Source organism: Elephantulus edwardii, unplaced genomic scaffold (genome assembly GCF_000299155.1).
Source record: "Elephantulus edwardii isolate Elephantulus edwardi_28Jun2011 unplaced genomic scaffold, EleEdw1.0 scaffold00017, whole genome shotgun sequence".
Classification (NCBI taxonomy): Eukaryota; Metazoa; Chordata; class Mammalia; order Macroscelidea; family Macroscelididae; genus Elephantulus; species Elephantulus edwardii.
The window spans coordinates 744618-761834 of NW_006399767.1; the positions used below are offsets into that span (position 1 = coordinate 744618).

General features: G+C 38.3%; 1 protein-coding gene across 1 annotated transcript in view; it reads left to right on the forward strand.

The window, feature by feature from the left end:
* Nucleotides 1-17217, forward strand: part of PKHD1 (polycystic kidney and hepatic disease 1 (autosomal recessive)) — an 866042-nt gene that overhangs the window by 357063 nt on the left and 491762 nt on the right. The window contains exon 40 of the mRNA XM_006882114.1: nucleotides 7799-7920. Coding sequence (XP_006882176.1) covers nucleotides 7799-7920 — 122 coding nt within the window. The remainder of the gene's footprint in view (nucleotides 1-7798; nucleotides 7921-17217) is intronic.

A 17217-nucleotide genomic window follows, 5' to 3' on the forward strand; every position in this document is an offset into this window, starting at 1 on the left:
ATAACTTAAGGAGTTTATTAAAATTCAGAGTTATAGGCTTTGCTCTGAAAAAAAAATCTGTTCTAAGATGGGCCTAGACTTCTGAATTCTTAACAAACAAACCTGATGGTAAAATAGGCAGTCCAAAGAGTGAGAATCGCTGCTGTAGGTATAGCAAAAGAGAAGTGAAGCAGACAAATACAGGCTTTGAATCCTGCTTTCCCGTTTACTAACTTTCTAACTACAGGCAAACTGAAATTGAACAGTGTAGATAATCAATGCTATGGAGATCCAGGTCCAAAAGAAAGCACTTCTGTGAGAAGTTGTTCTAATCCAGAGAAATCCTCCTCAAGGAAAAATGAGACCCAGATGCGTTTCCTGGGAAGTTGGAGCAGGTAGGGTGTGCAAATTGTAGCCAGAGCTGAAGAGGTTGGGGAGAAGCAGGAAATGTCAGATCCACAGGAGAACCAGAAATAACCAAAGCTGTTGCTGTCATGTTGATTCAAGTTTCTTGTAACCCATATGTTACAGAGCTGAACTGCTCCACGGCATTTTACCCCCTCCACTCTCCATAGAAGGCTTTTTGTGCATCCTCACAAGGAGGACTTGTATTGCCCAACTTTTAGTTTGTATGGAGCGAAAACTTTCTGCACTATGCAGAGACCTCTATGGGAGAACAACTAAGTGAAATCTAAAATCCGAACCAGAAGGAAAGAGAGGTAGTCAGACACACTTAATGAAGGTTATGAAATATAAGTTGAAGGGTAGGGACATTCAGGGTAAAACCCCAATACCACAAGCTAATATGCAGAGAGGCACAGAATTGGGGTACAGATATCAAGGAGTGAGACAATAGTTCCATTTGTGGCTTACCCTCAGACACACCCACACTTTCTAGCTTTGCCTCCCGTTTATGATTGTGATAGACTGTAGAGTCCATTTTTACACAGTGTGACCCCCATATGGCAGAGTGGAAGCCCCTCATAAGTTTTTCTTAGTTGCAATTTTTACTGGTGCAGATCACCAGGTTGAATGGGTTTGAACTGCCATACTTTCTGTTAGTCATTTACTTAACTGTCATGGAGCCAAGGCTCTTTTTTAAAGAAAGGCTATTCTGAGGGTTTACAGGTCGTTTTGATATTGACCAAGAGTGTCAGTGTACATTTGTCCATTCATGTCATGGTTGGGAGATGGTAGGATTTTAATACGTAATAACAGAGTAATCTTAGAGGAAATTAAGGTCAGCATCCTGGCTAACATAGAGCATGATTTTTCCCTCCCTTTTATTTCATATTGTTTCCATCAAAAGATATGGTTGTATCCCAATTTTTCCACTTTCTTCTGTTTTATTTATTTTGATATGCATCTACAGGGATGGTTCCTGGTATGGCTTCATCTTTAGGACATTGGAAGGTGCCTTCCTCTATAGTTTTTTTATCTCCCCTTGTTTGCTGCTCCACAGGATATTCGACATGGGGGTCAGCTCTGAAGAACATAGTGGTGGTGGTGGTTGTTAGATGTTATTAAGTCATGTGACAGAGTAGAACTTCCCCACAGGTTGATTTCCTAGGCTGCGACCTTTTTAGAAGCACAATGCTACTTTTCTTTAAAGCTGTCAACCTTTGGTTAGAAACTGAGTGCTTAACTGTTTGTGCTGTAAGGGTCCCTTTAAGTTGGGCTAATTGCTTGAATAGATATTATTGCCTGAACACAATCAAAACCCTCCTCCGTCCATAATTTATATTTAATGTACTTACCTTCACCTCTGTCTCAGCCAGGGTAACTATACTTTTATCTAATTTTATATGTATTCCATGAATTTAAGGAAAGAATTCCTTTACAAAAAAAAAAGATAGAAAACCACATAATAACGTTATGCCCTGTAGGTCCTTGTTAGAATGCAGACACCTTTTCTGAGAGGTATAACACATTAACCCAGAGGTTAGAAATGCTGACACAGTGGCCAAAGAGTCTTTGATTGGTTCATGCCTGGAAGGCGCTCTTACCCTGTGTGGCCATTGGCCTCCAGCAGTTAGAGTTAGAGGTACATTGGAATCTTTGCAGAGTAATTTTAAAGCTTTATCAATACCTGGACTCCATCCATTAATTACTGTTAAGCACATCAGTACTACTTTGCTGTACTCATGAGCAGGCACATTGTAGTATTTATTATATTGGCTATTGTAATGGACTTTGGGAATTAGGAAAAGTGTGCATCTGCCTTTATTTCCTGCAGAACTGTATAAAGATGGGTTGTCTGATTGAAGAGGATCTTTGGTTGGTAATGCAAGGATAGTGGGTGCTCAACTCAACTCCACTCCACTCATTTCCACGAAATTAGAACTGTCTCAGTTCACATTTCAGTGAGTTTTAGGAGACTGTGAATTGCATGACAGATTGTCCATCTTCCTTCTACAGAGCTTCTGGTAGACTAAAATATGCTGCCTTTTGGTTATTAGTTCAACTCCCTATAAAATGTGCTAGGGAATGGAAAGAAATATGGAAGCCCACTACCTGCCCCTATAGTTGAGAACTTTCTGGATCCCAACTTTATATGTTAAATTATTCAATAAATCAAATTAATTTTTTAATATCCCCCATATTGGGGATTAATATAGTATCTCTTTTTATTATTCGGGAATGATAGGGATAATACAAAATTAAAACAGAATCTAGTGGACTCTATGAGGAAGAGTATGGCATCAGGATTTGACAGAGACTTCATCAGTGACCTGTGTCATGCAGATGACACATCTTGCTGGCTGAAAGTGAGGAGGACTTGAAGCACTTGTTGCAGAAGATCAAGAAATGTAGCCTTCAGTATGGATTGCATCTCAATATCAGGAAAACAAAGATTCTTACCACTGGCAGCATCAAGATGGATAGAGAAGAGATTGAAACTGTCAACAGCTTCATCTTGCTTGGATCCACAATTAACACCCTTGGTACCAGCAGTCAGAAAATAAGGAGATGCATCATACTGGGAGAAGTCTGCAGTTAGGAAACTTTTCAAATTATTGAGGAGTAGTGATGCCAGTTTGAAGACTAACTAAGATGAGTCTGATTCAGGCCATAGCCTTTCCAATTACTAGCTAGCATCTGAGAGCTAGACAATCAATAAGGATAACAGGAAAAGAATTGATGCCTTTGAGCTTTGATGTTGCAGAAGAGCACTGAACAGCCCATGGATGGCCAAGAGAACAAACAGATATGTCTTCAAGAGGGTGCAGCAGGAGTGCTTTTTGGAGGCAAGAAGGATGAGGCTTCACCTCACATACTTTGGAAATGTTGCTAAGGGTGCTATTCCTTGGAGAAGGGTATGATTCTGGCAAGAATGGAGGGTCAGTGAATGAGAGGAAGATTCTCAACCAAGTGGATTGACACGGTGACTGCTGGCCTCTTGTGTATCAGGAAGTGTAACGATGGCACAGGATAGAACAGCGCTCAGATCTTTTATGCATAGGGTCGCTATTGTTCATCAACAGCACCTGACAACAACAACAACAACAGCATAGAATTTGTTTTCAGTATCTTAATTATCAAAATAATACATTTTTATTGTGGTAATGCCCATTTTTTTTTTCATCAGGCTACAGAAACATAAGTTCAGAGTTTGCTTGCTTACTTTTGCTCATCTTTATCACCAGTACATTACACACAGCTTAAATTTATAGCTGATACTAAGTAAATACTTATTCATTGACTGATCTAGATCTCATATTATTATTTAGAAATAAAGAAAATTGCTTATGAAGCTACTGCAGTGATTTCACTAAAGTTCAGTTCCTGTTAGTATAATGTTGTTATGTGCCATCGAGTCTCCCGTGACTCATAGTGACTTTATGCGCATATCTCTGAACCCTGTCCTATCCCGAGAAATTTCATTGTCTCTGACACACTGTCTAATGAGGAAAGAACGGGACATAGGGGCACACAGCCATGAGCATCTTTCTGAAGGGTCAGAGAGAGTAAGAATAGCACAATCCATCACCATCCCAGAACAGAAAGCAGATAAAGAGCCCATAGCCCAACCACATGCATCTAGAGCTACACCAGAAGGAAGAGATTCCTTTATTCATTGCTAACTCACAAACTCATAGTTGAAGTACTGAGTTTATTACATTTATTTTAGGGAAGTAAGTTCTAGAGTGGGGGAGGCAAAGAAAATCCACCAAATACAAGTCCAGGTTCCAAGGCACAACTCCTCAATTAGCCCAGGTGCCAGTTTCAGTTCAGCAGTCAAGTCCAAATCATCCAGCACGTTTTGCCTCAGAGTAATTATAAGTCAGCTTTTTCTTCAGAATTCCAGCAAGAACAGCAAAAACGTTTAACTGTGGCCAGCACAAATGCAAGACGCCTTAGGTCACACCTTGCCACAATTTCTCCACTTCAATACCACAGTCTCTCCAACATCATCACCAGGGTTTTTCTCCAAGTCTCCCTCAAGTCTTGCTGCCCAGTGTGGGAAATTCTCTTTCTCTTATTCTAGTCTCACAGCTATTGATGATTTGCAAGATCATGTATCTACAGTTAAGGTAAATGAAGCAAGAGGAGGCGAACTACTTCTGAAATAACAGGTCTTCAAAAAATTGTATGAATAATGAAATAATATCGTTGACTACACTGCTAGAAGATGAGCCTCATGTGGATGAGTGTGGAAACTACAGAACAATATCGATTTCACATGCAAGCAAGATTCTACTGAAGATTATCCAAAAATGACTGGAACAGCACATCAGCAGAGAATTGCCAGAAGTCCAGGCTGGGTTTAAAAGGGGTCGTGGTACTAGGGATATTGTAGCTGATGTTAGATGGATCTTAGCTGAAAGCAGGGAATACCAGAAGAATGCCTATCTGTGTTTCATTGATTATGCAAAGGCGTTTGACTGTGGATCATAACAAACTGTGGCTGACTCTGAGAAGAATGGGAATCCCAGAACATTTAATCGTGCTAATGCGACACCTATACTTGGACAAAGAGGCAGTAGTCAGAACAGAGCAGGGTAACACTGTATGGTTCAAAATTGGGAAGGGTATACGTGAGGGGTGTGTCCTATCTCCATACCTTTTCAACATGTATGCAGAGCAGATTATCCGGGAGGCTGGGCTCTATGAGGAGAATTGTGGCATCAGGATTGGTGGAAGATCTATTAACAATCTGCGTTATGCAGACGACACAACCCTGCTTGCTGAAACTGAGGAGGACCTCATGCACTTGCTGCAGAGGGTCAGGGACTGCAGCCTTCAGTATGGACTGAGGCTCAATATCAAGAAGACAAAGATTCTCACCACTGGACCAATCGGTAGCATCAGGATGGATGACGAAGAGATTGAGATTGTTCACAGTTTCAGTTTGCTCGGCTCCACGGTCAACAATCTTGGCACCAGCAGCCAGGAAATAAAAAAAAAATGTATTGTGATGGGAAAGTCTGCTGTTAGGGACCTCTCTAAAGTACTCAAGAGCAACGGTTTCTCTCTGGAGACTAAGGTCTGCCTGATACAGGCCATGGTCTTTGCAATCACGTGTACAGGAAAAGAATTGATGCCTTTGAGCTGTGGTGCTGGAGAAGAGTATTAATGTACCATGGACTGTCAGGAAAACAAACAGATTCATCCTGGAGAGGATTAAACCAAGCAACTCCTTGGAGGCAAGGATTCTGGGGCTTCATCTGACATACTTTGGGCATGTTGCAAGGAGGGACAGATCCTTGGAGAGGGACATCATGCTTGGGAGGGTGGAGGGATGGCGCAAGAGGGGAAGACCCCCTATGAGATGGATTGATTCAGTGACTGGGGTAATCGGGATGGGTGTGTCAGAGGCAGTGTGATTGGCACAGGATAGAGCAGGGTTTAGGGCTGTTGTACATACGGTCGCTATGAGTCACAAACGACTCGATGGCACATAACAACAACAACAATCATTAATATCACGTGTAAATGAAATTTAGCTGAAGATAATTTAAAAATGGGTAGAACAGTATATTCATAGGGCTATGCCAGAGATTGAGTCTGGATTAAGAGAGAACATGGTACCAGGGATATATATAATTGCTGATGTTAGATTGTTTTTGGTTGAATGTTAGGAGTATCAGAAAAAAATGTTTATTTGTTTTTTATTGATTGCACAAAGGTATTTGGCTGTGTGAAGCATAACAAATTTGGGCTAACATTAAGAATAATGGAGATTCCAGTTTGTGTTCATGAAAAACCTCTAACACTGTGCAGTTTAAAATTAAGAAAGATCAGGGTTGTACTCTATCTCCATACTCATTCAATCCATATACTCAGGAAGATCGATTATATGAAGACGATTGTGGCATAAGGATTGGATAAAGACACATCAACATCTTTTATTTGTGTATAACAAAACCTTGCTGGCAGGAAGTAAAGAAGATTTTAAGGAGTTCGTGCAGAAGATCAAAGACTACAGCCTTCCATATGAGTTATAACACAACATCTCGAAAACAATAATCCTCACCACTGGTCCAATAGGCAACATCATGATAAATGGAGAAAAAATTAAAGTTGCCAACAATTTCATTTTACTTGTTTCCATAATCAACACTCATGGTAGCAGCAGATAATAGGATTAGGGAATTCTGATGTCCCTAACCTCTTCCAGTGTGTGATAAAGCAAAGATAACAGTCTAAAAACAAAGGTACACTTTATAAAAATCAAGGTATTTTCAGTTGCCTCCTATGTATCTGAAATTTGGACAGTGAATAAGAAATATAGCTTTGAATTATTATGTTTTTGTAGGTATTGAATATCTCATGAACTGTCAAAAGAACAAATTAATCTGTTTTAATGGAAGTGCAACTAGAGTGCTACTTAGAGGCAAGGATGTGGAAACTTTTTCTCACATACTGTAGGCATGTTACCAGAATGGGCCAGTCCTTGGAGAAATACATTCTGGGAAATGTACACGGCCAGTGAAAGAGAGAAAGACCTTCAGTGAGATGCATTGACACCACAACCACAACAAGGGACTTGATCATGACAGAGATTAAGATGATGGTGCAAGATAGGGCAAGGTTCAGATCTGTTTTTCATAGGGTTGCTCTAAGTGATAATCCACTGGTTGGCACCTAACAACAGCAACAAAACTAATTAAAAGCTTGGTTGTTTGAACCCACACCATCATCAAGGATAAAAAGCCTGGTTGTCTGCTTTGCTTTGAGAAGTGGTGATATCAGTCTAGAGACTAAGGTGCAACACAGTCTTCATGTTTACTTACTACACCTCAGAGAGCTGGACAATGACTAAGGATAACAGAAGAAGGATTGATGCCATTGAATTGTGGTACTGGAGGAGCATCTTGGACATACCATGGACCACCAAAAAACCCCAAAAACAAAAAACAAGTTAAGTCTGTCTTGCAAAGGGTGAAACCAAGTTTCTCTTTGGAGGCTAGGATTTTTAAGCTCTGTCTCACATACTTTGGGCACATGGCCAGGAAGGACCAGTCCTTGGAAGAGGACATCATGCTTAGAAGGGTAGAGTGACACAGCAGGAGAATTAGACCCCAGATGAAGTGGATTGATACAGTAACTGGGGTAATGAGGGAAGTTTTGTCAGAGTCAGAGAGACTGGCTCAGAATAGGAAAGGTTTCAGCACTGTTGTACAAAGGGTCATTATGAGTTACAGACAACTAAACAGCACATAGCAACAACAATTTTGCTAAAGGGTATAGCCTAGAAAACACTGTTTGGTGTGAATGTAAATATACTGCACATAAGATTGCCGTGGTTGAAATTGACTCAGTGATAAACAGTACTAGTATTCGTCTAATTCTTACCTTCCTCTTTCCTGCTCAGATTCCTACATGCAAGGTTGCTCCGTGTGGAACTCCTTCAGTAGAGGACTCAGCATGCCCAGGACCTTTGGCCTGAAAGTGGACAGTAACATATTCTACAGTATTTTAGGCCATGCACTGCTGGTGGGTAAGTTAAACAAACTTGCTTAATTTTTAAATTATCTAAGAGGATATATATTTTGTCGAAAAGATTGTTCTTGTTGTCATGTGCTGCCAAATTTTAGTTTTAGAAAAACTGGTTCATTGATAACTGGAAATAGGCTATAGTTCAAAATTTTAAATATGAGTCTAGATATAACTTGTTGGTGTTATAAACTTTATTAATAAGAAGCTGATCTTTTAAGATAGATATTTTAGTTTGGAATCATAAATATGCAAATGTACTGGTTGTCACAATCAATTATCAGTCATGTAAATATACCTTTCACAGTATCAGGTTGTTGTAAAAAAAATGTACTTAGGCCAAGGGTTTAAAAATCTTAAATTTTGTTCTTAACTGCTCCAGTGGGAAATTAGATGATTAGATAGATAGATAGATAGATAGATAGATAGATAGATAGATAGACAGACAGATAGATAGGTATAGCCATTAAGTCAACTACAACTCATAGTGACACTATAAATAAGAGATATGAACCTTGTCCTATCTGGTGTCATCCTTATAATCTCTGACACACTTAAACTCATTGCTACAGACACTGCCAATCTACCTGGCTGAGGGTCTTCCTCTCCTTTGCCATCCCTCCACCTTTCCAATCATGATATCCTTCTCCAAGGAATAATCTTTCCTAGTAACATCCCCAAAGAATGTAATATGAAGCTTTATCATCTTTACCTACAAGGACCACTCTGGCTACATCTTTTCCAAGACATATCTCTTAATTCTTTTTTGGTAGCCCATGAGAGATTCAGTACTCTTCTCCAACACCACTGTTCAAAGGCATCAAGTCTTCTTTCTTCCTTATTCATTGTCAAGTTCTCAGACACATAGTAGGTCATTGAAAAGACCATGGCCTGAATAAGGTGCATCTTAGTCTTCAAACTGATATCATTGTTCATCAATAGTTTAGAGAGGCCCTTCAATGCAGACTTTACCAGTAAAATACATCCCCTGATCTCCTGACTGGTGGTACCAAGGGTATTGAATGTGATCCAAGCAAGGTGAAGTTGAAACCTTTTCTCCATTTCTTATGATGTTGCCTCTTGGTCAATTGTTGAGGATTTTTGTTTTCTTGATATTGAGATGCAATCTGTATTGAAGACTGCAATGATTAATCTTCAGCAAATGCTTCAAGTCCTCATCACTTTCAGCAAGTAAGAGCGAGTTATCTGTATAGCAAAAGTTGTTGATGAATCTTCTTCCTATCCTGATACCATGTTCTTCTTCATAGAGTCTTTAATAATGTTCTTAGTGTGAAGATTGAGTAAGTATGGAAGAAGGATAAAACCACAACACACAACTTTCTTAATTTTGATGTCTTCCGTTTCTCTGTTCATACAAAGCCATTTTTCTAGGAATAGGTTTCTCATAAACACAATTAACTATTTTGGGATTCCCATTCATTTTAATGTTAGCCATAATTTGTTATGATATGATTATTATTTAAACCTGTACATCAACAGTTAAAACCAAAGAGAAGGATATTGATGATTTCTACCAAATTTTGTACTCTAAAATGGACCAAACATGCATTCAAGATATGTTAATGATAATTAGTGATTGGAATGCAAAATTTGGAAGCAATGAAGAAATTAGGGTAGTTGGAAAATATGGACTTGGTAGCAGAAATGAGGCTGGAAATAGATCCTAGTGTGTATGTTCAATGATTTATTCACTTTATTTTTCAAAAACACAAACAGGATCTTTATAGATGAGCCATCATCCTACAGATGGACTATATCAGAATCAGATTTACTACATCTATGAATGAAATGTTGTAGAAGCTCAATATTAGCAGCCAAAACAAGGCCAGGTGCTGACTGTGAGAGAGACCATCACTTACTTATGTGTACGTTCAAATTGAAACTAAATAAAGTTTGTTAAAAATCCATGAAAACAAAAATATGATCTTGAGTCCATCCCACATGATTTCCAAATTATATTAAGTTTAAAGCATTGAACAGTAATGATCAAAGACTAGATGAGTTGTGGGCTGACATCAAGGATATCATCCATGGAGAGAGCAAAAGCTCACTAAAAAGACAGAAGAGAGAAAAAAAAATCAATCTAAAATGGATGTCTGTGGTGTTAGCTTAAACGTTGGCTTTTTTTAAGCTATTACAGTTAGCTCCCTTTAGTCTCCACCTACCTCAAGTGTACACTTGTCTTGCAAGTCAGCATGATTTTGCTAATAATCAACAGCTGTGGGACTAGGATAAGAGAAAGAGTGTTTCCCACATTGGACAGCAAGAATTGAGGACAAGACTTGTGTCAGTAAGACTTGAGGAATACTGCAGCAAGATCCTGGTGATGGTGGTGGAGATACTGTGGTATTGTTTTGGGGAAACTGAGGAAAGGTGTTACGTGGAGAAGCCCTGAAGTAAAGACAACAGTTAAAGAACTTTGCTCTTCTTGCTCGGTGCTTGAAGGAGAAGCTGACTTATAACCACTCTGAGACGAACCTTGCTGAATGATTTGGATTTGACAGCTGAACTGAGACCACAGTTTGACTAATTGAGGCATTGTGCCTTGGAACTTGGGCTAAAACCTAGAGTTGTATTGGGTGATAGTCTTTGCTTCCCTTCCCCCACTCTCTAACTTACTTTTCTAATAAACCCCATTCTCAGTATCCCAACTATGAATCTGTGTGTCAAAACAAACCTCTTGCTGTTGGTGTGGCTCTAATGGGGCTGGGCTATGGGTTGTTTATAAGATTTCTGCTCTAGGGCAAGGAGAGGCTATGCTATCCTTACTTCCTTTGGCCCTTTCATAGAGACACAGTCCTGTACCTCCATGTTCTTTTTTTTTCTTCTTTAGACATGTGGTGTCGGAAAGAGTGAGACTGACAGTTTCAAATTCACAGACCCATGGTTTAGTTTTGTGAATGTGAAACCTGGAGAGATGTACAGTTAAAATGGTTATTATTTGTTTCAAAGAAGTGGATGAGACAACCTAAAAGATTACTTTTACTGTTATTAAGGTAGAAAGAAAATTTGAGAAGCTGCTCTATGGCTTGAGACAAAATTATATGGTGATGAAGGTGAATCTGATAATTTCTTGAAAAGTCTATGTATTCTACTTTTTTGCCCTTTTATATGTAATAAAACAAAAACAATTAAATCCAGGCCTGAGGGCTGCAGATTAAAATCACTCACTTTTGACTTGATGGCATAACTTTCTATCTACCAGGTCCACAGAGCTCTTTATGTTGTTGTTGTTGTTAAGTTACCATAGATGACTCATAGCGACCCTATGAATCAAAGACCTGAACAACTGTATAACTTTCATTGTTTCTCCAAGTTCATAGAGTTTCTGGACAATTGTTCAGGTCTTCTGTTCATAGGGTCATTGTGAGTTATCTACGACTTGATGGCACTTAATAACCGCAGCATCAACATAGAGAGAGCTCTGTGGGCCTGGTGGATAGAAAGTTATGCTATAAAGCCAAAGGTGGGTGATTTTAATCTGCAGCCCTCAGTCTGGTTTTAATTCTTTTTGGTCAAATATTCTTGTAAGTGGTATAGCACTGATCTGTCCATTTGCTGTACAGAGGTGACTCATGGTTTCTGTGATGTTTAACATTGTGACACTGATGGGTCAAATGCCATAATGTTTACCCATGGTAGACAATGTTTGGTGGAGCTCCCTGATTAAAACAAGCTTGGAAGCAGGAGTGTCATCCACTTCAAAATAGCTTGCTTCTGGAAACTCTATGAACTTGGAAAAACTATGAAAGTTATACAGTTGTTCAGGTCTTTTGTTCATAGGGTCACTATGAGTCGTCTATGACTCAATGGCACTTAACAATAATAATATGTAATAATGTTATGTTGATATATATTATAAGGCTTTTGTTAATTGAATGGTAAGGCAAAGGCTTTTTTTTTGTTGTTGTTGATTGGGACACATTGTAATTAGACGAAAAATGGAAGCCAGTTTAATAGTAATTGGGTATTGAAAAAAGGAATTGATTTGTCCTAAAATAATGCTTAAACTAGTAGAATTTGATATATAGTGAGGAGCTTAGCCTAAGAAAGATTAAAGTCCACTCGGTACTCTGAGGAGTATTACCTTTGAAGGGAGACAAGCAGAAAAGAGACTTTTGCATGTATATACATATACCGCAATCCTGGAGATCTGTGGTTCAAGGCCACCAGGTGCTCTGTGGGAGAAAGATGGGAAATTTCCTTCCGTGTGATTAAATGCCCCTGAAAACCCACCAGAGGGTTAGCTCTGAGTCAGTTTTGACTTGATGGTACACAACAATAACATATATATCAAGGGCTTTATATCTTTAGTGAATAGCATATTAATGATTTCATTGTAGCTATCTTTGTTAAAATGATTACTGAATCTTAATAATCAAAGTGATTTTGTAGTCAGAACAAACAAACAAAACCATGAAAGGTTCTCACTGAAGGGAAGACTGTGTAATATGTGTGAAATAGCTATTTATAGTAACTAATTCTGTTACGCACTTAATTTAAGAATGATTGATTGAGATAAACCTATAAATATTTCAATTCGGAGAGTGAAAACGGTTTAGAGAGAAAATACAAAATAAATAAATTTGCATTAAACAAATATCCAGCTTTAAAAATAAAAAAAGCTAAGTACAAAAGTAGCAAACGGCTGTAGAAATTCTGATTAAAAAGGAAAGCTACAAAAACTTAACCTAGAGAGCTGGTTTCTGGTTGCTCTGTGCACCACATACCAAGGACAAATGACAAACTTTAGAAGAGGTGGGTGCACGCAGAAGAAATTCCCAGTAAGCCTCATGAGACCTGAAACTGCTGTTGCGTAGATGCATGGACACCTGGCCCCCTTGATCCCACAACAGATAGGGATAGTACAGCCAGAGAGTAGTTTGTCTCAGGCTGTACTGCACACCAGAAATGCTAAGGACAATTACAAATTTGAGAAGAGGAAAGTGCAGACAAGAGAGATTCCCACCAGGATATGCACAAAACCTGAGAGGATGACTGCTTGGAGGTACAGGGCACTGAGGTCCTTGCCCTTCTCTCCATGCAGAGAGTGCAAGTCAGCAGAAACTGATCTCCAGCCACACTATGGACCCATGAAGGACAATTACAAACTTTAGAAGAGGTCAGCAGCACTCACATGAGATTCCTGCAAGACTGCACTGCAGTCCAGAGAGAAGTTAAAGGACTTTAGGAAAGGCAACCTTTCCCACTTCACAGGACCAGAAAGCATTCTTTCTACAGATGACTCCTTATATAAAGGGCTCCTGGTATAGTGACTTGCTCTGCCTCTCAAAGTATAACTTAAGCTTGAAAGTAATCAAGAACATAAAAAGATAAAGAACTGCCAACAACCTATATAGACACAATATAGAAAGAGCCTAACACATACCAAGAAAAATTTCCACATAATTTTAAGAAAGAAGTAGTTAGCTTCAAACATTGGGGGTGGGGGGAGAGAATTGCTCCTAAAAAAAAAAAAAAAGACCAACCAAAAACAAACCAAAACAGAATATATTGAAAACCATAGAGGCAGAGAGGAAGAAGAACTATCTTGACTTGGAATCAAATGAACAACCATTTAAGAAAGTACAAATGATGGAAGAAATCATGGAAGCCATAAATAATATGAATACCCAAAACACAGGGAATCAGAAGAAATGTACTGATGTAGAATTATATAAACAAGAATGAAGAAGTTGCAAATGATGGAAAAGAACGGAATCCATAAATAAAGAAAATACTCCAGAGACAGGGAGCCAGAAGAAATATATCAACACAGAAGAACATAAACAACTATGGAAGAAATTGCAAAAGATGAAGAAAAATTGAAGGTATAGATAAAGAGATGCAAGAACTTATACAATCATCCCAAGACAGAGATGGTACAGCCAACACAAGACTTGAAATAACAAAAATGCACAGAAATGCAATCCAATATGTTAAGACCAGAATGGCAGATGCTTTCAAAATGCCAGAGGGATTAAATAGCAGAACAGAAGAGATAGACCACAGAGTTGGTGAGCTAGAAGACAAAAATGTCAACAGGATCGTTATTGTTGTGTGCACTGTTAAGTTGAAACCAACCCATAAATGACCCTCTGGTGGGTTTTCAGAGGCTGTAATCACATCGGAAAGAGCTCTGGGGGCCTACTGGCAAGGAGCAGTGCAGAAATCCTGAAGGCACGTGGTTTGAGGCCACCAGATGCTCCATGGGAGAAAGATGAGCAATCTACTCCCATGCAATTTGCCTCTGAAAACCTGCAGTTCTGATTCTATGGTAAACAACAACAATTACATGGGAAGAGAGTAACAATCCTTCTCCCATGGAGCAACTGGTAGACTTGAACCGTGTGCCTTTGGGATTGCAGTGCAACTTCTTACCAGAAAGGACATGGAAGGAAAATGAAGAAAACATTAGAATTGTGTGGGATAAGATAAGGAACAATAAAAGACAGTAAAAAGAACAAAAAAACAGGCATGTTAATACTGTAATAAAATAGACTGCAGGATTAAAAGTACCAGAAAAGATAAGAAAGGGCTTTCTATAATGATTAAAGGCATAATAGACCAAGAACACATAACTTTTGATGTAAACAGCAAAGTTGTCCATCAAATATGAAGGAGAAATTAGATCATTTTCAGAAAAACAGGAACTTAAGGAATTTGTGAAAACAATACCAACTCTACAAGAAATTTTAAGGGAAGTCCTTCACACAGGGACACCAAAGAAAAGTAAATGGACCACAAGGAACCAGAAACAGCAGAAAAATAAACACAGCAAAACGGCAGTGGTAAAACCTAGCCTGTCAGGAATCACATTTAAAGTAAATCGATTAAACGCACCATTTAAGAGTAAAAGATGAGCAGAATGGATTATTGAAAAAAAAAAAAACCAAACAACAACCCATCAATATGTTGCCTAATATGGACGCATTAAAGAAATAAGAAAGATAGATTAAAAATAAGTAGGTGGAAAAAATATATCAAGCAAACGGCATCCACAAAAAAAGCAGGAGTGACAATACTAATCTCTGATAAAATATACTTCAAGATGAAAAACACCATAAAAGATAAAGAAGAGCAACATATAATGGTTAACAACATAATAGACCAGGAACACAAAATATTGGTCAAAACCTATGCACTAAATGTTGTTGTGTTGTTATATGTCATCAAGTTATATGTCAACTCATAGTGACCCTATGCACAATAGCTCTGAACCCTGCCCTATCCTGAACCAGTCTCACTGTCTCTAATAGACCTGCCCCCATTGCCTCAGTCACTTTGTCACTCCATCTAATCCAGGATCTTTCTCACCTGCACTGTCCTTCAACTCTTATAAGCATGATGTACTTCTCCAAGGACTGGTTTCTCCAGGCAACATGTACAAAATATGTGAGACAGATCTTCAAAATTGTTGCCTCCAAAGAGCAACTTGTCTTCACCCTCTTGAGGAAAAATCTGTTCTTTTGGCAACCTGTGGGAGGTCCAATTCTCTTCTCCAGCACAACTCAAAGGTATAAATTCTTCTTCTGTCATTCATTGTCCAGCTCTCTGATACATAGCAAGTAATTGCAAGGGCCATGCCCTGGATCAGGTGCACCTTAGTCTCTACACTGACATCTTTGATTGTCAATACTTTGGAGAGGTCCCTGATAGCAAATTTTCCTAATGCAATTTATCTTTTAATTTCCTAACTGCTGGTGCAAAAAAAAAAATGTTGATTGTGGAACCAAGTAAGCTAAAATTGTTAATCTCAGTCTTTTCTCCATCTATCATTGTACTTCCAATTCGCTCAGTGGTAAGAAATTTTGTCTTCTTGATATTGCACTTCAATTCATATTGAAAACTACAGTCCAAGACCTTCTGCAGCAAACATGTCAGATCCTTTTCCATTTTGGCAATCAAGGTTGTATTATCAGCATATTTTGTTTGTTTGTTGATGAGTCTTCCCCCAATCCTGATGCCATATTCCTCTTCATAGAGCCCAGCTTCCTGGATGATATTTCTTGCATATAGATTGAAAATGTACAGAGAGAAGATATATCCTGACATACTCCTTTCCTGATTTTGAACTATGCATCGACCTGCAAAATTCACAACTCAATGGTTAATACAGTTGAAAGAAATAGACAAGACCACAATGGTGGTAGGAGATTTTATTGGTACCATCCTCACCACAGAATAGATCAACTCAAAAGAAACTTAAAAAAGATGCAAAAGACCTCATTAAGCAATTAGCCACCTTATCCTTGTGGATGTATTCTGGACACTGCACCCGACTAAAATTCAGTTTACTTTCTTTTCAAGTGCACATGCACATTCAACAGAACTGATCATATATTAGGATGCAAAGCAAGTCTGAACATATTTAAGGAAAAAAGGAAATAGTACAAAGTATCTTTCCAGACCACACCACCATAAAATTACAAATTAATGACAAAAGGGTAAAACTTACAAAACCGCCCATGTGGAAGCTAAATAACACTAGAACACAGTGGGTTATGTAAGAAATAAAACTAAAAAAATGCACTTTAAAAGTTTCAAGAAACAAAGGATAATGAAAATACAGCTACCAAACTTCTAGGATACAGCTAAGACAATCCCCAGAAAGCAGTTCATAGCAAGAGGCAAACATTAAAAAGGAAGAAAGAAGCAAAGTTAACAACCTGACTTAACACCATCATCAAATAGAAAAAAGAATGACAATCTAATCCCATAGTCTCTAAAAGAAAGAAAATGTTAAGTACCAGAGATGAAATCAATAAGACAAAAAATAGAAAAACTATTAAAACCATCAGTAAGACCAGGAGATGGTTCTTTGAAAGGGTCAAGAAAATAAACCAAACATTTGCAAACTTAACAAAAGACACAAATAACCCAGATAAGAGATGATAGAAATGACATCGTATCAGAACCGGATGAAATAATATTAGAATATGAGGAAACACTATATTCCAAAAAATTTTACAACCTAGAGGTTTTGGACATAATCTTTGAAACTCAAGACCCTACTCAGATTGACAGATGTAGAACACTTGAACAGATCCATTATAAAATAAGAAATTGAGCAGGTCATGAAAATATTTCCTTCCAAAAAAGTCCTGGCTCCAGCAGCTAAATTCTACTAAAAATTAAGAGAAGATACATCACCAATTTTACTGAAATTATTTCAAAAATAGAAAAAGAAGAAACACTTCCAAAGTCATTCTGTGTAGCAAGCATAATCCTAAAACAAAAACCAAACAAAGACATTACAAAAAAAAAAAATACAGA